Genomic DNA, 25,304 nt, shown 5'->3' on the forward strand with positions numbered 1-25,304 from the left:
TATATTTTTGACAACTTTTACTTTCACTTCACTACATTCCTAATGAAAATAATGTACTTTTTACTTCTTACATTTTCCCTGACTCCCAAAAGTACTAGATACATTTTTTATGCTTAGCAGGACAGGAAAATTGTSTAATTCACACACTTATCAAGAGATCGTCCCTGGTCACCCTTACTGCTTCTGATTTGGCAGACTCACTAAACACAAATGCTTCGTTTGTAAATGACGTCTGAGTTTTGAAGTGTGCTCCTGGCTATCCGTAAATTTAAAAAACAAGAAAATCGTGCCGTCCGTCTGGTTTGCTTAATATAAGGAATTTTAAATTATTAATACTTGTACTTTTACTTTTGGTACTTAAGTATATTTTAACGATTACATTTACTTTTGATACTTAAGTACATTTTAAACCAAATACTTTTAATGGGTGACTCACTTTTACGTGAGTAATTAACTARTAAGTTATCTTTACTTTTACTCAAGTATGACAATTGGGTACTTTTTCCACCACTGGATAGCACTTTGATGTGCACCGGAATGGCATGTGCTTGCCTGTCTATAGTAGGTCTTAAATCTTCGCAAAGATCTTATAAGATTGGTTTTGGGAAACGATATTTGATGCGCCAATCTGTACTGCAAAAAAAGCCCCACCTGTCTCCAAAACGCGCTCTCTGCTAAATGTAGCGTGTGCCAAATCTTCCAAGAGAGCAAGATCAGCCATCTCGCATTCGATTTCCCATTATCTCAGTCTTTAAAAAAAATGTATTTCAACAATGGTTTCACTTTCACACATGCCTTTAATTCAGTGGTTCCCAAACGTTTATAGTTCCGTACCCCTTCAAACATTCAACCTCCGGCTGCGTACCCCCTCTAGCACCAGGGTCAGCGCACTCTCAAATGTTGTTTTTTTGCCATCATTGTAAGCCTGCCACATACGATACATTTATTAAACATAATAATGAGTTTTTGTTACAACCTGGCTCGTGGGAAGTGACAAAGAGCTCTTATAGGACCAGGGTCCAAATAATAATATAATAATAATCAATAATTTTGCTCTTTATTTAACCATCTTTTTATATAAAACCTTATTTGTTCATCGTAAATTGTGAATAACTCACCACAGGTTAATGAGAAGGGTGTGCTTGAAAGGATGCACATAACTCTGCAATGTTGGGTTGTATTGGAGAGAATCTGTCTTAAATCATTTTCCACACAGTCTGTGCCTGTATTTAGTTTTCATGCTAGTGAGGGCTGAGAATCCACTCTTACATGGGTACATGGTTGCAAAGGGCATCGGTGTCTTAACAGCTCGATTTGCCAAGACAGGATACTCTGAGCACTGCCCTATCCAGAAATCTGGCAGTGGCTTCTGATTAAATTACATTTTCACAGAACCACTTGTTGCAATTTCGATGAGGTTCTCTTGTTCAGATATCGGTAAGTGGACTGGAGGCAGGGCATGAAAGGGATAACGAATCCAGTTGTTTGTTTCTGGAAAGTAATTGCGCACCCAGCTCACTCAGGTGCTTTGCTATATCACATTTGACATTGTCTGTAAGTTTGAGTTCATTTGCACATACAATGATGGAAATACCTGTGTGTTGTCCTTGTTAATGCAGACAGAGAAGAGCTCCAATTTCTTATTCATAGCCTCAATTTTGTCCCGCACATTGAATATAGTTGCGGAGAGACCCTGTAATCCTAGATTCAGATCATTCAGGMAAGAAAAAACATCCCCCAGATAGGCCAGTCGTATGTGAAACTCGTCATCATGCAAGCGGTCAGAAAAGTGAAAATGATGGTCAGTAAAGAAAACTTTAAGCTCGTCTCTCAATAAAAAAATTAAAAACGTGTCAATACTTTGCCCCTTGATAACCAGCGCACTTCTGTATGTTGTAAAAGCGTTACATGGTCGCTGCCCATATCATTGCATAATGCATAAAATACATGAGAGTTCAGGGGCCTTGCTTTAACAAAGTTAACCATTTTCACTGTAGTGTCCAAAACATCTTTCAAGCTGTCAGGCATTCCCTTGGCAGCAAGAGCCTCTCGGTGGATGCTGCAGTATACCGTTTGCATGCGCGTTACCACTCCACTATGTCTCCCTGTCATGGCTTTTGCGCCATCAGTACAGATACAAACACATCTTGACTACCAAAGTCCATTTGATGTCACAAAGCTGTCCAGTACTTTAAAAATATCCTCTCCAGTGGTTTGCAGAAGAGGATGTCTTCCTTAATTTACCCCCCATAAACGTAACAGACATTCAGTATATCAGGAGCTGTGCCAGGCCCGCCACGTCTGTTGACTCATCCAGCTGTAACGCATAGAATTCAATGGCTTGTATGTGAAGCAGTAATTGTTTCGAAACATCTCCTGCCTTGTCACTGATGCATCGTGAAACAGTTTTGTTTGATGAAGGCATTGTCTGTATAGTTTTTTTGGCCTTTTCCCCCAGCATTGTCCCAGCCAAATCTGCGGCAGCAGGAAGAACCGAACAAGAGACAGGGGCGTTGAACCATCGAAGAGGCGCAAATATGATGAGAACTACATTGATTTGGGGTTCACTTATATTGGGAGTAGTGCCTTTCCCCAGTGACAGTGTGCTATATGTGCAAAAGTACTATCTCACAACTCGATGAAACCTTCACTCTTGCGCAGACATTTAGAAACAAAACATGCCAATTTGAAAAATAAGCCATGGGAGTTTTTTGAGCGAGAATTAAGACAACTTTCAAGTAATAAGACATGTATAAAAGCAAGAGATACCATTAATAAGAAGGGGCTAGAAGCGTCTTATATGGTGAGCTACCGAGTGGCTAGGACAGGCAAGCCCCATACTATTGTGGAGGCCTTAGGTTCAACGCCAATGTCTGTTGTTCGGTGCTTTCACGGGTAATGGGGCAGAAGCTCTTCAGCTGCATCAGATTCACAACTGTCAGTGTCCATGCTAGCTGGGCTAACAACAAATGTAGAATTACTGATGCTAGCATTGGATGTGTTCATGGAAGCAGAACAACTTGTGTCGTCGACAGGTGCAGGTGTAGTACTGCTGGTAGTAGCAGTACTATCAGTAGAGCTGGTATGTGTCTCTATGGGCGCGGGCCTTACTTTTTTTAACCATTTATCAATTTTCGAGCAAACGGAATGAGCAGCAGCTACGTTTGGCTACATACGGACCGTTAGTGGAATTCCCGCAAGAGAGTAACGGTTAATGTGATTGGATGTTAATTATTTGACTAGGATACCTGTATTTGACATTGTGTTGCTATTTCGCTGAACACTAGATGGTTTAATTTTATTTTTGGCAGTGAAACGAGGCTGTTCAGGCGAGAAAAAAACCTCACCCAAATGTATAGCCCGGTTGGAAAATATAAATAGACAGTTTGAAAATGTGAAAAAACAAAACCAAAAAATAGTTTTATTTTTTATTTTAAAAATCTGAATCACATTTTTATTTGGCGTACCCCYGACGGCATTGCTCGTACCCCTGTGTTACACGAACCCCAGTTTGGGAATACCTTCTCTAATTGAACAAAATACTTGACTTTATATGGATTATTATCTTAACAAATGTACTGATGGGTGTCAAATTATACRTAGCCTGTTAAGATACAGTATGTTGCATGAATTCACAAATCGAAAAATTATAAAATTATTAGGCCTACTCTCACAATTTCACACATTTTCCCCATTCTATGTTTGACAAGCAGTTTCACCACTTGGCACTGTGCATACACATGGTCATGACTGTGCGTAAATTTATGCACACACAAGCAAACGTTCATATTGATCAATCTCACATTTTGCTTGGAAATTATCCCACGCATGGTTTACGCACAGATTTGTGCCTACGCATGATTGATAAATGAGGCCCCTGGGCTGTTGGTGTGGATGGTAGAGCTCTCATCTCTGGACCGCAGGATAGTAAGATAGCACCCAATTACAGTACTTATGTGTACATCACTGGTGGCAGAGGTGAGATACCTATAGGGCCTTTGTGAAAGCTCATTTGGATAGGCCTATGGGGCCTGGACACATGGACGCAGTAGCATAAGCTGATGATAGTTCTACTGCATCTGTGAGGAGCTCTCAATATACATTGGTCGTCTACAGTTAGATATTTACAGCTATTACACATCCAGCAATTTATTTTCTAGATTACAACCTAATCTGTAACCCAACCTGATCTGGTAGTTTAATAAAAACAAACTGTATAAATTACATGGTAAACATTTAGCTATGTGCTTTATTCACAACACTTTCTCTCACTAGACTTTTCTTGCAGTAACATCAATCCCCACCATTTCTGAGAATTGTTATCATTTTTATTATTTTAATATTGAAAGTGTGTATTGCTGCCAAAGATGTGTATTATCTTAACAAATGTACTGATGGGTTGATTGAGGTGGATTTACCTGACTCAAAGGTGTCACGCTAGCAGCAAATATTTATATAATTTAACCAAGACAGACCACAGCCTGTCGTTTCCAATGGGAAATAATTAGTCACAGTGGGCAGAACAAGCAAGGAGGTGGGAAGAGCCAAGCACGAGCAAACGAGAGACTATTGGCACGTTCTAGCATGCGTCGATTTATTTCCGTTAGGGAACACCTACTCTGTGAAGTGCGCGTGTGCAATAACTCAATTCGCCTTTGCACTCCTTCTAATTAACGTGATTTAAAAAWATATATTGGCAAAGGGTAAAGTGTACAAGACTTAGTCCACTCTGTTCATAACATATTCTAGTTTTGGGAACAGAAAACTGTAATGAGATCAAACGTTTAATCGATGAGAAATTTTGTAGAATGTTGGGCTTTTTCTCAATACCAGATTTGGTAGTTTGTGCAAATGCCAAGCGGATGCTTCACATTTATACATCCGGTGAAATATCTGTCTCATTGTTCTATCTGTGCTAGTGGAGTAGCAGAGAATTAATGAAAATACAGTCATAGGTCGAAAGACAAATTGGGTGGGCTTTTTGATTGACATACTTCTAATCGAATCAGAGTTTGAAGTGTAAGGCGAAATTGGTAAGAATGCATAAATGTGCTGCCATATATCCAATAGACGACAACGAAAGACGGTAGAAGGTGTGTCTACAATGCTTAATTGAGTAATAAGATTGCGAGTTTACGCCCGCAGTACGTAACTCCACCCCCGACTTCCATTTCTGAACTGAGGACACAGCACTCGTGAAGAGAATCTTTTATGTTATGTATATTTCTTAATGTAAATCAACTGTAACGTTAGGCTCTCCGCTGAAACGTCGATACACACACACAACTGAAGTAGCCTTTGCAATTGTAGTTGGTACCCGTTCGGACAGTGGCTAGAGTCGAAGCTGGCCTTTTATTTCACGTTTTAACTTTGCTAAGCGGCGGTTTCCGCCGTTTTTTTTCTTTCGCCCCACTCACTCTCCCGCTGTGTGAGTAGGGGCCTGTAACGTTGGTTTAAGCCACGAGGCGCGTCGGATAAACCGGAATTGGGAGATGGCGGAGTTCGGTAACGGAATGGACTCAGGGATGACGGAAGAATCCCTGCTGGACTCAGACCCAGGGCACCCAGAACTAGAAGACCCGGGTGTTGGCGATGAGGAACCTGGATTAGAGGAGGGAGAGGCCGCGATCGAGGACCCGGTAAGTGAAGGGCATAGTTTATGCCCAAAACCTCACTCAAGTTGAGACAATACATGTGTATTGTACGATAGAGATTGCGGGTGTAAGCACGTTATTTTAAGCTGCAATCAGCTATATTTTTTATTCCCGGTGGTGTCTTTTTTTAAATCTCTTGGTTGATATCCGACATTGAGGCTCAGTAGAAATGTGTGGTGACATGCGTGATTTTGGCGGCCATTTTGGCGCAGCAGCGTTGGTAGTTTCTCTGCGCCAGTGCTGTCGACCTAGTGGGGGAAAAGTATTCGTCGCAAAAATGCAAGACGGAGATGTAGACAGGGGCGAGGGTAGGACAGGCCGCCATTAGCCGCCGGATTGCGAGTCCATCCGCAGACACTGCGAGAGCTCACGGTAAACACGCCTCCTTTCTTTTCTCRTACGCTGACAGCTGCTGTAATGGAAGCGCTGATGCGCGTACGGAACATGATCGTCAACTCCGTGAATTTAAGTGATGACTTGTAAAAAAGCTTTAATGTTTTGACTTATTATCTAACTGTTATATAGCTAAAATGCTAGCAGAAAATTGTGGCACTTGCTCTGTTGTAGTAGGGATTAATGGATATTTGGGCTGGATAAAACGTTAGTGGGAGGGAGCCGACGAGTTAATGGTAGTTGGCTGGCTAACTAATAATTGGGATGTTGCAGACATGCACCTGACACGCATGTTTATTCTCTCAGTAAAGGCATCGAATGACTTGCGAAACGCAAACATTTTTAAACATGTAATTTTGACTATTATAAGTAGATATTATCTCTTGATAAATTAGTGGGTTATGGATATTACTGTGGTAGTGTGCAAAGATGCGGGTTGAAAATACTCAAATTAAAGCTGTTGGCTTGTATTTAAATGTTATCTAGAATGTTTCTGATTTGTATATGCATGTGTGATCGTGGTCTTTGGCATAGAATGTGTTCGAATGAAATTCTGTAAGCACGAGACTGGGGGTGCGGTATTTTTTAGGGCTGGGCTTGCATCCTTCGATATTTTCAGGAGGGAATAGACTACACTAAATATGCGACAAAATGCAGTCAGTCATCACCAAATCAAATAAGCCATGTAGTTTCCTCTTGAAGCTGTTGATTTTTTCTATTGGTTGTTATGATCAATGGGGCCATGTAAGACATCCCCAAGACCTGGAATGGATTAACCTGCAATGCAAATAGTGTCAGTAGTGAAGGATGAATTTGGAGCAACTCCCATTGCGCTGCAATGCAGCAATGTCAAGGAGGCCTGAACCCAATAAGGGATACCACCCAACAGGATGTATGGCACCACCGTCTTATTGGCCATCACTGGGGCGGTGGGGATCCTTGCTGAGCGAGCAGTCTGTGAAATGAATGGTGAAGCCTGATACAAAGACCCCGGGCCGATGGTCATGTGCTGCGAGCCTGTTCCACTCAGCAGCCAGTGCAGGAACAGGGTCATCTTAGGCTACTGAACTGCCAAGTGTGTCATGCGCTTGCACGGCATGGATGAATACGATAAAATCATTCCTTTAGTACATGTTTCTTGTTTTCTTCCCATGATGTGTCTGTCAAGCCTGCCGACTAGTGTGGTGTGTGTTGCTATTGATGTATTGATTTATATATAAAAAAATTCAGGAGCTGGAGGCGATCAAAGCTCGGGTGCGAGAGATGGAGGAGGAAGCAGAAAAGCTGAAGGAGTTACAGAACGAGGTGGAGAAACAGATGAATCTTAGCCCTCCACCAGGTGAGTTTATTTGGGAAGAAAGTGATAAGGTGGCTCGGAACATGTCTCCCAAAAATTACTGTTTGAGAAGACCGAATTATTTTTGTATTTCACAGAAGTTTCCAGAGCAGCTACAAGACAGAGATTAATTAATATCAAACCCTTCCAAATATACACTACCGTTCAAAAGGTTGGGGTCACATAGAAATGTCTTTGTTTTTGAAAGAAAAGCACAAAAAAATGGCCCTTTTAAAATAACATCACATTGATCAGAAATACAGTGTAGATGTTGTAAATGACTATTGTAGCTGGAAACGGCAGATTTAAAATAAATATATATATTTTTTAAAGGAAAATCTACAGAGGCCCATTATCAGCAACCATCATGCCTGTGTTTCAATGGCATGGTTGTGTTAGCTAATCCAAGTTTATAATTTTAAAAGGCTAATTGATCATTAGAAAACCCTTTCGCAATTATGTTAGCACAGCTGAAAACTGTTGTGCTGATTTAAAGAAGCAATAAAACTGGCCTTTTTGAGTATCTGGAGCATCAGCATTTGTGGGTTCGATTACAGGCTCAAAATGGCCAGAAACAAGGAACTTTCTTCTGAAACTCGTCAGTCTGTTCTGAGAAATGAAGACTATTCCATACGAGAAATTGCCAAGAAACTGAAGATCTGGTACAATGCTGTGTATTACTACCTTCACAGAACAGCGCAAACTGGCTCTAACCAGAATAGAAAGAGGAGTGGGAGGCCCCGGTGCACAACTGAGCAAGAGGACAAGTACATTAGTGTGTAGTTTGAGAAGCAGATGCCTCAACTGGAAGCTTCATTAAATAGTACCCGCAAAACACAATTTTCAACGTCAACAGTGAAGAGGAGACACCGGGATGCTGGCCTTCTAGGCAGAGTTGCAAAAAAAAGCCATCTCAGACTGGCCAATGAAAAGATTAAGATGGGCAAAAGAACAGACACTGGACAGAGGAAAATTGGGGKGAAAAGTGTTATGGACTGACAAATCTAAGTTTGAGGTGTTCGGATCACAAAGAACAGTCGTGAGACATTGAAAAGATGCTGGGGGAGTGCTTGACGCCATCTGTCAAGCATGGTGGAGGCAATGTGATGGTCTGGGGGTGCTTTGGTGGTACAGTGTGAGGTTTGTACAGGATAAAAGGGGTCTTGAAGAAGGAAGGCTATCACTCCATTTTGCAACGCCATGCCATACTCTGTGGACGGCGCTTAATTGGAGACAATTTCCTCCTACGACAGGACAATGACCCAAAGCACAGCTCCAAACTATGCAATAACTATTTAGGGAAGAAGCAGTCAGCTGGTATTCTGTCTATAATGGAGTGGCCAGCACAGTCACCGGATCTCAGCCCTATTGAGCTGTTATGGGAGCAGTTTGACCGTATGGTACGTAAGAAGTGCCCATCAAGCCAATCCAACTTGTGGGAGGTGCTTCAGGAAGTATGTGGTGAAATCTCTTCCTCAACAAATTGACAACTAGAATGCCAAAGGTCTGCATGGCTGTAATTGCTGCAAATGGAGGATTCTTTGACGAAAGCAAAGTTTGAAGGACACAATTATTTAAATTCAAAATCATTATTTATAACCTTGTCAACCTTGTCTTGACTATTTCCTATTCATTTTGCACCTCATTTCATGTATGTTTTCATGGAAAACAATGACATTTCTAAGTGACCCCAAACTTTTGAGTGTATATAGTGTAGTGTATATAAATTTGTCTCAATTTTGCTCTCTAGCCGGTCCCGTCATCATGTCCATCGAGGAGAAAATGGAAGCCGACGCGAGATCTATCTATGTTGGAAACGTAAGGCTTCAACCCTCTCCTTAACCTCAGATGGTGTTTCTATTTTGGGTGAATGTGGAATTCACYTGGTTAGGTGTTCAAGGTGATTCTATCATATGATGAGTGTAGCAGAGTTTCAAATTGACATCATGCACGATTTCAYACTACTTTGAATGCAAAAACCTCAATTTGGGGTTTGGCTCTGAGTTGATTCTGTATGTGGATTTGACTAGCCACTGTGTCAGCGGTATCTCACTGTTCTCCCTCTCTGTGGACAGGTTGATTACGGCGCCACGGCGGAGGAGCTAGAAGCCCACTTCCACGGTTGCGGCTCTGTCAACAGAGTCACCATCCTGTGTGACAAGTTCACAGGGCATCCCAAAGGGTAAATGCCTACATCCTCATTCCCTCCATGTGCAGTAGTGCTCTTTCACTTACAGACCTGTGAGTACACTATGCAGCGTTCTTCTATCAGTCATCTAGAGTAAATAAGACGTTTACAGCCTCCACCCTAAAGATTGTGTAGACACCATTTTACTAGCTATACCCTCTCGGCATCCCAGAGGGTAATTGCCTACATTCTATGTGCGGGTTAGAGAAGTAGTGCACCTTTATTCACAGGTACGTAAATACATGGTCCTAGTCATCTAGAGCAGTGTGATCTAGAGTTAAGAAGACTTTCAGCCTCAAGATCATCTACATGCTCACAAGTCTGATCATCATGTTTTGAATTGAATGATTTTGTACATGCAGGCCTTTATCTCAATGGGATTTTCCTGTTTAAAGGTAAAAAATATTTAAAAAATGATCCGTTTGCCACTGATTCGCATGAATCCATTATTGAATAGATACAAGCTGAAATTCCCAAATGTAAGGTTACAGATCTGTGTTCAGCCTACCCCTTATTTTGTCACATTGCTCATAGACCTAGTCTGTAGGTGCTTGCTTGGTTAGACCCTCAGAGTGTGGTGAGGTGGGGGTTGTCAGTGCCTATGTCCATTTTATAGCCACGCGCACAGGTGTACAATTCATGACTAGTATAAAAGCTTTTATCATTCCCTTTCCACTTGAAGTAATGCAATTAAACTAGCTAATATTATTCTGTTTGATTCAGGTCTCAGTAGTGTTACTTTTAGTTAATTGAAAGTAACTGCTTATTCTAATAGCCTGGAGTTATTTTCTAAAGCTTGTATTTGTGTATGAGAAACCAGTTAGGATGATGATCAGGTTGCTAAACTGTTGCTCATCACACACTTTATTCTCATTATTAGGGAATTATTGAAAAGAGGTGTCCATGATTTTTCAGTGAATTGTGCTCTGTGATTTTAGTGCTTCATGACGCTCTTTTATTTCTGCTGCTGTTGCAGGTTTGCCTATATCGAGTTTTCAGACAAGGAGTCTGTGAGGACGGCCATGGCATTGGACGAGTCTCTGTTCAGAGGAAGGCAGATTAAGGTGAGGACRCAACACTGTTTCATAAACCAGGYTTCCATCCAACCTTTTTTATGCGAGTAAAGTACATGTTGGGGAAAAAAGTCACGCCTGTCATGGAAACTACAGATATTTATGCCAAATATTGATATAATAAACATAATTTTGAAGTAAACTTGGGCGTCACGTGATATGCTGTGTGGTCCTCCCACTATGACTACAGTTTATTAGGTTACAGATTAATTAAGTTATTAACTTCCCAGGGTGATGAAAGTGCATGGTGAGGAGTTTGATGCGCCTTTGCACGACATCATCACGCACAGCCTTTTTTGTCTGCAGCAAGTCAGTTTGATGGAAACAAGTCTCTGATTTGCGTATATTGTTTTTATGCCGATTTTAGAATATTTGTATGAAAATCTGTCGCCAATTGGATGGAAACCTAGCTACTGTCAGTCAATTCCGTTTCAAATAAATTAAAGAAGTGGGGAAAATCTAAATTCTGAGCAATTTAGCTGTATGAATTGAATTTCAGTTCCATTTCCTACATTAACTGGGTGTTAAATGGGACTGACCCCTGTGCCCTTCTGAACTCTGTGGACCTGTGCTATTGTCTAACCTGTGGTTTCCTGTTTCCCCTGTCTTGATCCTGCCAGGTGGGTGTGAAGAGAACAAACAGGCCAGGTATCAGCACCACAGACCGCGGGTTTCCTCGGGCCCGCTTCCGCTCACGAGGAGGGAACTTTAACCCGTCGCGCGCACGGTACTACAGTGGCTACACACCGCCCAGAGGCAGAGGACGGGCCTTCAGGTGAGCACCCCGGGACACTCATACCCTGAGACTGAGAGACAGCTGGCCATTACCTGGGGGAGGGGAATAGTATGGAAGAGTGAGGGCGAGTGAGTTGAAGGGCAGTAGAATGAGTTGCTGAGTGAGATTATGGAGGAAGTGTTGATGAGCAGAGAGGGAGATGGTGGGCAGTGAGGACACCGTAAAGCCTGAAGCCCCCCCCCCCCCCTTCTACAGTGCCTATAGAAAGTCTACACCAGTCTAATCTTTTCACATTTTGTTGTTACAAAGTGCGATTGAAATAGATTTAATAAAAACATTTCATTGATCTACACAATACTCCATAATGTCAGTGAAAATAAAATTCTACACTTTTACAAAGGAATAAAAAATTAAATTACAGAAATATAGTTGTTGCAGAACTAATCACCCCCTTTGTTTAGGCAAACCTAAATTAGTTCAGAATTAATTTTACTTGAAGGTGCTACACAGGATTTTAATTAATAAACATTTTTAAATGTTTACTTTTTTAGTCATTTAGCAGATGCGCTTATCAAGAGCGACTTATATGCTGACCAAACCGCACGCACGCCCGCATGTTGATTTTGTCCCCCCACACCAGAAGCGATCAGGACACGCAGGTTGAAATATCAAAACAAACTCTGAACCAACTATATTAATTTGGGGACAGGTCGAAAAGCATTAAACATTTATGGCAATTTAGCTAGCTAGCTTGCTGTTACTAGCTAATTTGTACTGGGATATTAACATTGGGTTGTTTATTATACCTGAAATGCACAAGGTCCTCTACTCTGACAATTCATCCACAGATAAAACGGTAAACCCAATTTAGTTTTTTGTCATCTCTCCTCCTTCAGGCTGCTTTTTCTTCTTTGGACTTTATATGGCGGTTGACAACCAACTTTACGGCGCATTAGCACAAAGATGAACTGAATGTGGACTTCAGTTCATCTTTCAATCACCCATGTGGGTATATGCTCCTAAAAACAAATGAGGAAATGGGAGAGGCAGGACTTGCTGAGCGCCACAAATAGAACATAGTTCTATTTTAGCACCTGGCCATGCAGACGCTCATGAGCAGTGTGGGTGCAATGATTGAGTAACATGTATGTGTACATTTATTTTGCAGAGCACGCGACACGAGCGGTGTGGTCAGCATGTTACAGTATTGAGCGCGGGCATTTTTCATACATTTATTTTTGTACTGTCCCCCGTGGGAATCGAACCCACAACCCTGGCTTTGCAAGAGCCATGCTTAACCAACTAAGCCACACGGCTTTTGGAATTTTCGCGTTGTAATTTCAGAAAATGTCCATAATATCTGCTGCTAATAGTGGAATGATAGTGTTACTTACCCGCCAGTGTTGTGATTGGCTGTGATATTCGGCTATTGATTTCTCCCGCCAGAGCAGCAGGTGTTGTCAAAATGTTCTGACTTTGGGCTGCGTTATCTAGAGGAAATGGCTCTGTCATTTCCTGGATTCTAAAATTCTACATTGTTCACTCAATTTCAGATTGTGTGAGAACTAGCAGTGAATAGTGTAGTGAATAATTGTACCATTTTTAAATGGCTGTGAAATATATTTTCAATTACAAAAAATATAGTTATTTGTGTTTTGAAGCTGGTGGAACAAAACTGAAAATTGCGGTTTGGACCACTAGTTTCAGACAGCTGTTTCAGCCTACAGTAGCAGCCAATGTGTGGTGTTCAATGTAGGCCCACATTCCATGAGATGTGAAAAAAAATGCAGGGCTTTATATTACCCTGTCTGTTTATCCACTTGTCCTTCAGACAAGGTGACTGAAAATGTGTTGTTTGAGGCAAGAAACCACTTTACAAGGGCTCCAGTGGTGCAGCGGTCTAAGGCACTGCATCTCAGTGCAAGAGGTGTCTACAGTCCCTGTTTCGAATCTAGGCTGAATCACATCCGGCCGTGATTGGGAGTCCCATAGGGCGGTGCACAATCGGCCCGGGGTAGGTCGTTTTGTAACTAAGAATTTTCTTAACTGACTTGCCTAGTTAAATAAATAAAATGCATTATTATTATTCACATGCCATTATTATAGAGAATCAGACAAACTTTGCTACCCATTGCCTTTGGCTACTTCGCTTTTATAAGACAGTCTCAAAATACAACGCTGCCCCTTTAAGAGTTACAAAAAAGCTCTCTACCTGACTCACTTTTCAAAGATGGCTAGAAATGTAAACATTTTGTGCTCTTGTAGAAAGCAACCACTCTCCATTGTTGACTAGAAATTGGCTAATAACTCACTAACTAGCAAAGGATATGAACAAAACGTGCACAGGTGGCTACATGCAGCGCTTGCTTTGATCTCAAAACATGCGCATCAACTCATGACCACTCATGCTGTAAACACAGTTCAACGTGAATGGGACAGATCCATATATGGCACTTTGCATATAGGCCTACTGCAGGTCTGGTTATGGCGCACCGGTCTGTGTAGAGTATGGGCCTGCGTCGAGCCTGTCAATGCAATAGAATCCATATATGAATTTATATATATATTTTATTCACCCCAATTTTGTGATATCAAATTGGTAGTGAGTCTTGTCCTGTCGCTGCAACTCCCCTACGGACCCGGGAGAGGTGAAGGTCGAGAGCCATGTGTCATAAAACACGACCCTGCCAAGCCGCACTGCTTCTTGACACACTGCTCGCTTAACCCGTAAGCCAGCCACACCAATGTGTCGGAAGAAACATTATCCAGCTTGCAACTGAAGTCAGCTTGCAGGCGCCCGGCCTGCCACAAGGAGTCGCTAGAGCGCGATGGGACAAGTAAGTCCCGGCCGGTCAAACCCTCCCCTAACCCGGACGACGTTGAGCCAATTATGCGCCGCCTCATGGGTCTTCTGGTTACAGCTGGCTGTGACACAGCCTGGGATCGAACCCAGGTCTGTAGTGACGCCTCAAGCACTGCAGTGCCTTAGACCGCTGCGCCATTTGGGAGTTCCTTGCAATAGAATCCTACGCCAATGCGCTCTACCTACAAGAACATCTCTTGCACAGATAGTTTTGCATACTAAGTCTTGCATTGTATGTTTTGTTTTCGGTATGTTAGATTGAAAGTGGCTAATATTGGGGCYTTGAGTCAAGCGCAATTCCCACAGTAGAGCGAAACGTTGATAGTGTTAAAAGGGTTCAACTCTAAAAAGTTGAGTAGTTCAATCTCGTGCTTCTCTGCACGGGCTGATTACTTCAGCGCAGCAGTCTGTGGGGAGCTGCGCACCCACGCACAGCTTAGAGGGAACATTGCTGTTTGCTCAATTTCAGTTTGTGACAAAACAAGCACTGAAAATTGTACGGAATCTTTGCACCATCTAATTCACTATGGGGGAAAAAATTACGTTTTATATATATATATATATATATATATATGCTGAATGATAAAACAGCTATTTCCATGTTAAAATGTTATGGGATGTAATTAAAAAAAAAAAAATGTAGGCCACTCTTGTAGGCTTACATTATGATCCAGTAGCCTACTTGGCCACTGTTAAAACTAACTTAAAGCGGGTACAACTTAAGTTTTCACAGTAATTGCACAGCGGAAGTTGCATAGAATTTTCACAACGTTCAAGTTTGCACTCAGCAGACCTGAAATGTACCCAGTGCCGGGGAAAAATTTAGCATTTTATTTTTGCAACTAGGAGATGACAGGACGATTTCCACTAGATAACCGTTCCGACTTTATGTTTTCACATTTTGACAACTCTCGCTGCTCCGGCAGGCGAAATCAATAGGAGAATATCAGTGTTTCACAGCGTTGTGATTCGCTATTATTGCAGATACAGTATATTATGGACATTTTCTGAAATTACAATGCAAAAAATATTTTTAAAGATCATATGTACCACCTTTAACAAATCACATAAGTTATATGGACTCACTGTGAAATAATAGGGACTGACAATTTAATGACTACCCCTTCCTCTGTCCCCAATAAATCTGTAAGGTTTATGTCAAGTATTGAATTTCATGCACAGATTTAACTACAAAGAACAGTGAGCTTTTCGTAAGGCAGTGATTGGTAGATGGGTAACAATAACAAATMAGACATTTAATCTCTTTAAGCATGGTCAAGTTAATAATTATGCTGTATTAAACCACCCAGATGCAGTCATTCTTCTAAACTGAGCTGCAGGATAGGAAGGAAACTGCTTAGGGTTGTCACCATGAAGCCATTGGTGATTTTAAGAGCTACAGATTTCAATGGCTGTGATGGGAGAAAACTGAGGATGGAATCAACAACATTGTAGTGACTCCACAATAATGACCTAAATGAGAGTGAAATATTCCAAAACATGCATATGTATGCARCAAGGCACTAAAGTAATACTGCAACAAAAACACAGCAAAGGCATGCTTTTTTTTGRCTTAACTGCAAATGCAACGCAACACATCACTGAGTAAATGCCTTACTTTTAAACATGGTGGTGGCTGCATCATGGTATGGATATTTTGACATTGGCAAAGAYTGGGGAGTTTTTCAGGATGAAAAGAAACCTAATGGAGGTAAGCACAGGCAAAATGCTAGAGGAAAACCTGGTTCAGTCTGCTTTACACCAGACACTGGAAGAGGAATTCACCTTTCAGCATGACCATAACCGACAACACAAAGCCAAATTTACACTGGAGTTGCTAACCAAGAAGTGTGACTCTTCCTGAGTAGCTGAGTTAGACTTAAATCAGCTTAARTCTATGGCCAGCCATGATCCTCAACACCTTGACAGATCTTGAAGAATAAAAAAATTATAATAATATTGGGTAAATATTGCACAATACAGCAAAGCTCTTATGAGACTTACCCAGGTAGCCTTGTGATTAAGAGGGTTGGGCAAGTAACTGAAAGGTTGCTGGTTTGAATCCCCAAGCCGACTAGGTGAAAAATCTGTGCCCGTGAGCAAGGCACAACCATAATTTCTCCTGTAAATCACACGATAAGTGTCTGCTAAATGACTCAAATGTACCCAGCTGTAATCGCTGCCAAAGGTGTTGTCCATTTCAAGGTATATTAGTGTTTTAATTTTCATCTTTAAAAGGTTAGAATTTTGCTTTTTGACAGAGTATATTGTGTAGATTGACAAATTATAATTTAAAAAATGTTAATCCCACTTTGTAACACAATAAGTGGGATTAATGTCTCTTGGAAGAAATCCAAGAGACGTTTTCTATAGGCACTGAACGTCTATAAGCCTGCCTGTAGTGGGAGGGGACTGAAGCATTGGCTAGCATTGCTGAACAACATTCCAGCAATATCAGTGAAGGTGTGTATCCAGAGCACAGTGGAGGAGAGGTTCCCTTTTAGAGTGGGGTTATGGTGAGTGGAAAGGTAAGCGAGACTGGTGGAGGGAGTCAAATGGGTCAGTCGGTGTGGAGCGGTCTTGTTGCATGCGCCACCTACAACCGTTTCAGAGGAGGCAGCCAAACTCTCAGTGCACGGCAGTGCGATCCTCCCAGGCTGTACATGTATGCGTGGCAGGCTCTTTGTACGACTTGGACATACATTATGTATACATACATACTGACTGTGAGTGAGCATCTCTCCCACAGTGCTGGTCATTAATGCTTAAAAAGGTGACAGGCAAAGAGTGACTTGTTTTCATTTGTTCGGTGCTAATGGTTGGATTCCATTTTAGAATGTTGACGCGACCATAAGAACAATTAAGATGCCATGTAAGTTTTAAATGCAAATGGGTGTCTTTAGTGTACCATGGATGGCTTCTATAAGTTCTCTAGGTAGGCACGTTAGCGTTGTTGCTTAAACATTAATTGGCGCGTGTGTATATTTATATAGTATTAGTTTTCCTGCTGTACTTTTCCGCTCAGTTAACTAGATGTTGTTCTAATGATTCACTGTTAGGAGACACTGTGTTCAGAGAAATAGAATATATCCATCCTGTTTGTTCACCTGGTGCAGCTGCTCCAGAGCCGTCTTTTGCCTGTGACCTTTCCAAAGCAACATCCCTGCAATCTGTATTTGTTTTCAATCCATACAAAAGCCTACCCCCTATGTATGTAAAACCTGGAGTGGATCAAAGCGCTGTGCACTGGGAGTCTGGTGTGTCTCCCTGGAGTGTGTGTCCTGCTGTGTCTCTCAGTGTGAGGTGAGAGGGGGGTTCCCATGATGACTCATTGAGTGCTCACAGTGGGCCTCACGGTGGAGCTCTGTCTCTGGGCCCATGTCCTGTTCAATATGTATTGCTGAGAGACTGAGGGCTGCAGAGCAATCAAAATGAGCATCCTCACCAACTGACATGCAATGAGATTCTGACCAATGGACCAACCTTTCCATTCCCCTAGACTAATGGTATCAGTTGGTCATCTGTAGTACTTTATTTGTCCCCCCTCTGTGGGAGCTGCTGATATGATTGAACAATCACTGATTTAAAAAAAAAAAAAAGTGCCCCGCTAAAATATGCTATCAGCAAAGTCCTATTTAAGACAATTAGTAGGATGACATGTGATTGGAAATGATTTTGGTCAATTCAGAATCTCATGTTCCATGCACTCTGATAGATGGCTCATCAGCCTGGTCTCATAGACTACACATAATATAGTAAACGTAAAACCGGGACACTCAAATTAGTATGATATGTTACATTTTTAATATGGTTACATAATACATAAATCGCAAACGTCTCGCAACCCAATAGGTTGCGAGTTCAAATCTCATCACAGATCATTTTAGCTAATTAGCAACTTTTCAACTACTTAGCATGTTAGCTATAACTTTAACTGTTTTAGCTGACCTTAATCCTTTAACCTAACTCCTAAACTTAACCCCTAGCCTAGCTAACGTTAGCCACTAGCTAGAATTCGTAATATCATACATTTGCTGGTTGAGAGAATGCCAAGAGTGTGCAAAGCTGTCATCAAGGCAAAGGGTGGCTACTATTAATAATCTATATTTTTGATTTGTTTAACACTTTTTTAATTACTACATGATTCCATGTGTGTTATTTCATAGTTTTGATGTCTTCACTATTATTCTACAATGTAGAAAATAGTAAACAATTTAAGGAAAAACCCTGGAATGAGTGTCAACTTTCGACTGGTACTGTATGTTACGAATTACATCATACGAAATGTGCGATGAACATCCACAAATTTAATACGTACGAAACATATCATACTAAATGGAGCATCTTGAATTTATTTACAGAATAATGTGAAATTCTCTGAGACCAGGTTGCGCTCATACATATTATCCAGAGATGGGCTAACCTAGGAGTGGTTGATTGTTAACTACACATTGGTGCATCAAATGCACTTGGCCAGGCAGTCCCACCCACTGCCTTCACTTCCGGAATGGAGGGTTCATTCCTGCAGCCTGATTTTGACTTCAGCATTCTAACCAGTGGTTTCTGCTTTAGTGTAACCCCTGTGTTTGTGGGCACTGGATGCCTGGGTCTGACGGTGGTGRTGTGTGAGAATGGAAAAGCAATGTTTGATTTTGATGCTGGCTGTGTGTGTCTTTTTTTGATGGTCCAGGTTGTCAGGAGAATGGGTCAGTCAAGTCTGTTTGTCTGCATGCTGGAGATGAATGTGGCCTGTCCTATAGCATGTGAAGGACTGTTCTAGTGTGTCTGTCATTCTGTTGGGAGGGTTTGTGAGGTGGGTTGGAGGCTGCTGTTCTCAGGTTCTCTCCCAACAGCGACCTCAGGAGTTGCTCTCACAGAGAGAAAGAGGAGAGAGAGAAAGAGGGAGAGCGAGTGCCTCACTGTCCCCACACCCCTACTATTATTTTTATAGTCCTGTATAATCTGAGAATTACACATTTTACTGTTGACAAAGCTGGTTTCGGCTTCTTTCTGTACTGTCAATTATTCTTAAATGAAATTGTGGTAACTCAACAATTATCAAAGGCACAATGGCATTAAGATGGTATACATTAAAATCTTTATGCACCCCCCCAGTCTACCTGAAGGATTGAGATCTCACCAGGCCCCCCTTCTACCTGCACACATACACACACTTCACACCTAAAATTGGTGTCTGTCTTTTTAAGCCAAGAAACTCACCCTCTTTTTCTCTCTCTTTTCCAGGGGCCGAGGGCGAACAACATCGTGGTATTCCCCTTACTAATACCCCCAAACCCCCTTACTATCACCTCCTTGTCCCCATACAAAAAAAGAATGAAAAAAGTCCCCCAATAAAGGAAGGAACCCTGAGAAGAAAAAAGACAAAAAAAAGACAAAAAAATATCTATAAATATATCCTGGACAGACAAACTGGCCGCAGTGTGCGATTGTGTGTGAGCGTGCGTGTGCGGAGTTGGTGCGGTCACCCTGGTAAGGTATATGATGGCCCTTGGGGAGATTTGGTGGCATTTCTTATGAGAAGATGTTATCTCAGGCTGCAGATGTGTCTCCTTTGTCTGGGTGTGAGGGTCACAGCCAACACAGCCCCCAAATGCTTACATTCGAAAAGCAAACATCGAGGATAAGTCAATCTTTTTTGCTTTTTTTTATGTACCGTACATGTGAAACTTCCAATAGCAAAAATGTTGTTTATTTTTTAGGTTGTGATATTGGAGTTCTTAAATTCCCTTGTCTCTCTGTTCTCTGACCAGTTGCCACTTACCCTGCCCCATCCTTTAACACATCACTTTTGTTACCATCTCCCTTTGGTTCCATCCCATGCTCTCTTGTTTTCAGTATCTTCCAGCATTTGGTCATTCTGACAGCGATTGCCTTTCAGTGGGTAAATAAATAAATGTAATCTCCTTTTAGCCCATGGCATTCACCCCAAGAAAGCATGGCCAGAGCTCTGCCAACTTTACTTTTTTTTTGTGGGTCTGGTACTTTTTTTTTCTTCCTTGCACCCCTCTGCCTTTCTGTGCTGCTTCTCCTCCCATTTGTCCTTCACCTCATCTCCATATCCTTCACCTCCTCTCCATGTCCCTCTCTCTTCTTTCTCCTCTCTCTGTATATTAGACCACTTCTTGTCGTTTCAGGTTTCAGGACCAGTGGAGGCTGACAACCCCTGCTCCGGTGGCCGCGGCGCCCCCCAATGTCTCGGCAGGGTCTCTCTCTCTCTCTGCTCCTGCTATGCACACTCACCCCATCCTGTCTGTGTGGGGGGGAGGGGGTCAGGGCGATCACAGGGCTACCGCAGGGGGCATTTACTACAATAAGCGTTGAGCTGTCTTACACACACTAGGCCCACACACTTATTGTGCAGACACTACACAACCAACCACCCACCACACATATTTATAGAGAGAGCTAATGTCAAGATGGCAGCAGCTGTTTTAGTTGGGAGAGTGAGAAAGATGGGACCAGAGAAGGGGGGGGGGTACTAGGGCCCTGGCCTGATCTCAGACAGGGGCTAAAGTAATTAAAAAGAGTGGCGCTTTTATTTTAAGGGGGGTGGGTTTGTGTGGAGGGGTTTGGTTTTTGGAAACAGGAGTGGGTTTAAAAATAAAAAAAAGTTTAGCTTTTTTATTTTTAACCCATAAGTCTGTAATTAGAAAAAAAAATAAAGACTGTAAAAAAYGACATGTTTGATTTTTGTCCAAGAGTTGCAAAGCATTTTGGTAAAATTTAAGCGGTCCAAGACCGGTTCAGACAGACATGTTTGTGTACAGGGAGATCTGAATGGCGCAACATCAATTTCTGTGCTCTCCGTTAAGGCCCTGGTTGTTCCGCTTCACATGCCGTTCTCCGCTTTAATCTGAGATGCAGTATGTGAAATTACATTTGCAATGCGTCACGTCACATTTTGTCGTATCCAGACAAAGGACCAATTTCCTCTGCCTGTGATCCTCGCCACTCCGTTTACAATACCGCATATGAAACCGGAGACCCTAGCGTTTGTAGCAAAATTAGTATAATCTCGCTGTGATGTTCTCGGATGGATTTAGATCTCAACATGAAAAAATACAATAATACCACCTTTTGTTGATTACACACGAATATAATCATGTCGTGTATAAAACTGAAGTTGTAACGAGTCGCCAGACATTTGAATAGCGTTAATAGCGTTTGTGTCGCTCAGAGGACKYTGGGCAGAACATGATGGTGCCAGATAGCTGCCAAAAGTTGAACATACCGAAATTGTTAGGAGTGTAAGAAAAGCAATGCGTGAAATGTAACCGTTAAATTGGATCTGTAAACGTACAGATCCAATGAATGAACATTTAGATTTTACACGTTTTACACCTGACACGTTCAATTATTACTTTACATCTCCCTTTACTCGTTTACATAATTTTTATACGTACAAACGTGTCAGGAATGTGGCATCTGCAAATGACATGAACCGAACGTAGCTAGGCGAAGTTAGCTAGTCAATCAAGCAACTTTAGCGTAGAAGCTAACGTTAGTTGCTTTGCAACTTTAGCGTAGAAGCTAACGTTAGTTGCTTTGCAGCTTCCGGTTTCATTTTCAAAATAAGGCTAGAGCTTGTTTTAGAACGACATTGCATAACGACGTTATACCAGTAGATGGTATAGGCTTGGGTCTTAAACAAATTACCTATGAGAATGATACTATTAAGACACAAGAGCCTTCTCTAGAATAACCGCCTGAGCTGCAAAATAGAAAGTAAATATGATTTAGGCTAAACCTATTCCACTATATAAATATGCCATGCTGTTATTGGCCATATAATTGCATCATTTTATAGCTGCATGGGTTGCTGTGGTGATCATGTAACCCGATGAATCACACTTTCCAGTATTTGGGAGCAAAAACTAGGGTTTAAATTAGGCATTTTGTATTTGTGAATTCCACTGTGTGGGCTTGTTATAGCCATTTGCATTGCACAACCCCATCACGCAGAGGCTATATCAATACATGAGAAAACAAAATATTAAGTCTTGGCTATAACCTGACCTGAGCTAAATAGCCAAGCGGTCACAAATGGTCAAAACGATCTATAACCTATTATTATTGCCAGATCTGTTTTCCCTATTAGCCACTGCATGTGCTTTTTCAACAACAACAAAAAAGTGTATTTAGAGGCCGTGAGCTAGGGTCTATAATAATAAAAAGTTAAATACAAATGGAGTTCTAAAATTATTCAGCAAGACACCAGTACCCAAAATGATAGCAAAATTGCAATGCCTACAGTTTTTTTATTTGAATAGGCCTAAATTAAACATTGAATTATTAAAGTGATAGACTAAAGAACTTTTGGATAATTTTGAATACACACATGGATTTCAATAGACATGAATAACTTCCATTTTCTTTGATTTAGTTCTTATTGCCATTCAGAGACATGACAGAATGGATGACATACTGACTGACTTGAATGAAGGAATAATTAAATGTTCAAATACGTTGGAGTGMTGAGTTGCACACATCATGCATGCTCTGCACTTCATTTGGCTAGTAGGCAAATAGGCCTAAATTAGGGTTCAATGACTGGCTGCATGCCTCYAGAAGGGCATCTTCTGAGGCTGAGGGGTGCTTTACCCGAAGGCACATGGTGCTGTGGGGCTGCATAGAAATCACAAGCTCTTCAACTGGGAAGCAGTGTCGCGATGGAGGAAAATGCAAATACGGAGACTACCTTAAACCACTGCAACAGAGGTATTGTAAAGTGTGGGAATAAGTTTATGCCAGACTTMGCCTACGTTTAACCTCTCCCTCATTTCAAAGTCCAGATGTTCATGACCCGATCCATGTAAATGTCAAAATACTTTAAATTCATATTAAGTCCTACAGAATATGCTTTGGCAAGATTGAACAATGAAATACATTTTAAAATATTCTATAAAAAAATATTTTTGTGGCGAAGATGCCAGTGGTCATAATTCATAGATGAATAGTGAATGTTTCATTATTCCTGGTGTATACTACTGGTTATGATTGCAGACAGAGCCCAGAGAATGGGATGGTGCAATATTGAATTAGTCATATTTTGATAAAGTGCATGCATGGGGATGTCTACGTCACCCAGAGATATGCCCATGCTGTAGAGATACACCTAGCGGACTGGAACTTCCCTGTTGTAGGTATAATACAGCTAGCGCTATCTAGACCTGTGCTGGCAAACAAATCTATTACATTAGTGACCTAAATGTGGAGTAAACTCAACTGTGGACAATTAGAGAAACAAGACTTTTAACTTGAAAACGTGCAGGATTCCTGTTTCCTTGACTTGTTTTTTTAATACGGCGTTATGCTCATTCGAGTAGCACTCCTCACAGGCCGTTTGGTGTACGTTGTTGGTGAGAGAACTTCCAAAACTAGGTATTATATGTCAGAATTGCAACAAGATTTGTTCAAGCCTAAAATGTTAGTCCATAATCGTAACATGGTGTACGTTCACAGATTACATTTCACGTCTATGTATCACGCATGGCTTTTCTTACAATCCTAACAATATGTACGTTAATAGAGCACCTGACCAATTATGCAAGACTTTAGTTCTGAGTTAACCTAGATGAATATCCACCTAACTTGTGTACAGTACAGGTATGTACACTTCTTGCCCTACAAATATGAACAAAAGACAAGCGGGTAGTACATTAATCTACCAAGACTGAGGTTTTACTCCCCTCTCATACAGTATCTCCCTAATAAGCAGTAGAGCCGCTAGGTATAATACAATACCCAGGCATTGAGACCAGCTGAGAGGCCTGTGTATGCTAAGGTCTGGACCTTCAGCTGCTCCTCTCCTCTTTCCCTATGTCTGTCTGCCTCTGTCTGTTGCCCTATCCTCTCCCCCCCCCCTCCCCAATACAGCCCCAATCCCCCCAACTACTACCCCACACCTACACCTCTGCTTTTTACGATCTAATGACGTCACCTCTGCCAAGGCTGCTCTTTTTCTCTGGTGCTCCGAACATCTAAAAGCTGATTCAGGGAAAGTCACAGGGTGGTTCTGGAAACCTGACCTTCTGCTAAGACAAAACACAGAGAGGAGCTGGCTCTAGCTGGCGAGCTAACAGGATGGAGGTGACGGGGATGTTAACGTGGAAACAATAACATGGCCTTGCTCGGGTTTGGAAAACCAAACCTCATCTATTAGCTGTACTTTCAGAGACCCAATACAGGGTGTTCATTTGAAGGCCATATCTAGTCTAAACCATTAGTAATTTTGAGGTAATTAGTGAAAATTACCATTTGTGGTAATTCATGTTTTTCTAAAATTAAGTGCTACCATATCATCTTTGTACAAGATAGCAAAATAACAGAGTTGTGGGCTAGAGCAGTGCACTCCGCCATTGTAATCTTTCCTCACAATTACAGTGCTTAAGTTCTTATTACCCTCAATCGGTCTAGTGTTGAATTATAACCCCTCAGGCTTATCTGGTTAAACCTTTGGCAGCTATCTAGCTCCATAAAAAATGATCATTCTTCTGTTATGAAATGGTGGCAATTTTGTACTGTCATTCAGTATGATGTATTTTACAGTTGGGGTTAATATAGTAATTTGTTTAATTTGCTTACTATATTTAGGAAAGCATTTCAAGCCCTATTCCACCACTTTGTTGAAATGGGGAAAACATGTTTACATGTGTACGTGTGCCCTCATTTGAATATTTCTGGCAGTATAAATAAGCATTCTAGGTATTGTTTATGGCCCTCGTGATAAATAATATTGTGTATGTCTTTTTAGGCTGAAATCTTCATTTTGACATTACAATTACAGTTCTTTTGGAAAGTAAAGTTGGCATGCTGCCGTTTTTTAAAATGGTAGTTTCTACTTTTATGCTTGACTTTGGCAAAAAGAGTAAAAGCTTCTTCCTGAAAGGCAGGACTATGCTTCGTGAATATGGATAGGACAGACAAGACAGTGGCCTTGATTTTTTCCAGCGCCCTTATTAAGATGCAGGTGCCTAACACCCTCAGTTAGAAATGACAACATACACATTTTACTTCAAGGCAAATTGCGTTTTTGTATTT

General features: G+C 41.4%; 1 protein-coding gene across 2 annotated transcripts; it reads left to right on the forward strand.

Annotated features, from left to right (window-relative positions):
* The first annotated feature begins 4,925 nt into the window (after nucleotides 1–4,925).
* On the forward strand, nucleotides 4,926–20,942 carry LOC111953156 (polyadenylate-binding protein 2-B). Of its 2 annotated transcripts, none has more exons than XM_023972238.2 (7): nucleotides 4,926–5,639; nucleotides 7,278–7,386; nucleotides 9,134–9,201; nucleotides 9,459–9,565; nucleotides 10,548–10,635; nucleotides 11,265–11,419; nucleotides 20,399–20,942. In XM_023972238.2, the coding sequence occupies exons 1-7, from the start codon at nucleotides 5,493–5,495 to the stop codon at nucleotides 20,583–20,585; spliced, it is 861 nt and encodes a 286-aa protein (XP_023828006.1). In that variant the 5' UTR covers nucleotides 4,926–5,492; the 3' UTR covers nucleotides 20,586–20,942. The 2 variants fall into 2 exon arrangements, with proteins under 2 accessions (XP_023828006.1, XP_023828007.1); XM_023972239.2 differs by having other exon boundaries at nucleotides 4,932–5,639; nucleotides 19,488–20,942.
* The last annotated feature ends 4,362 nt before the right edge of the window (nucleotides 20,943–25,304 follow it).

The sequence above is a fragment of the Salvelinus sp. IW2-2015 genome, linkage group LG27 (genome assembly GCF_002910315.2).
Source record: "Salvelinus sp. IW2-2015 linkage group LG27, ASM291031v2, whole genome shotgun sequence".
Classification (NCBI taxonomy): domain Eukaryota; kingdom Metazoa; phylum Chordata; class Actinopteri; order Salmoniformes; family Salmonidae; genus Salvelinus; species Salvelinus sp. IW2-2015.

Bases quoted from the DNA above. Each gene is read 5' to 3' on its own strand.
- LOC111953156 (XM_023972238.2), top strand. From the start codon at position 5,493: ATGGCGGAGTTCGGTAACGGAATGGACTCAGGGATGACGGAAGAATCC. The intron at 7,387-9,133 runs GTGAGTTTATTT...TTTGCTCTCTAG, and splicing joins GAATCTTAGCCCTCCACCAG to CCGGTCCCGTCATCATGTCC. The intron at 9,202-9,458 runs GTAAGGCTTCAA...CTCTGTGGACAG, and splicing joins GATCTATCTATGTTGGAAAC to GTTGATTACGGCGCCACGGC.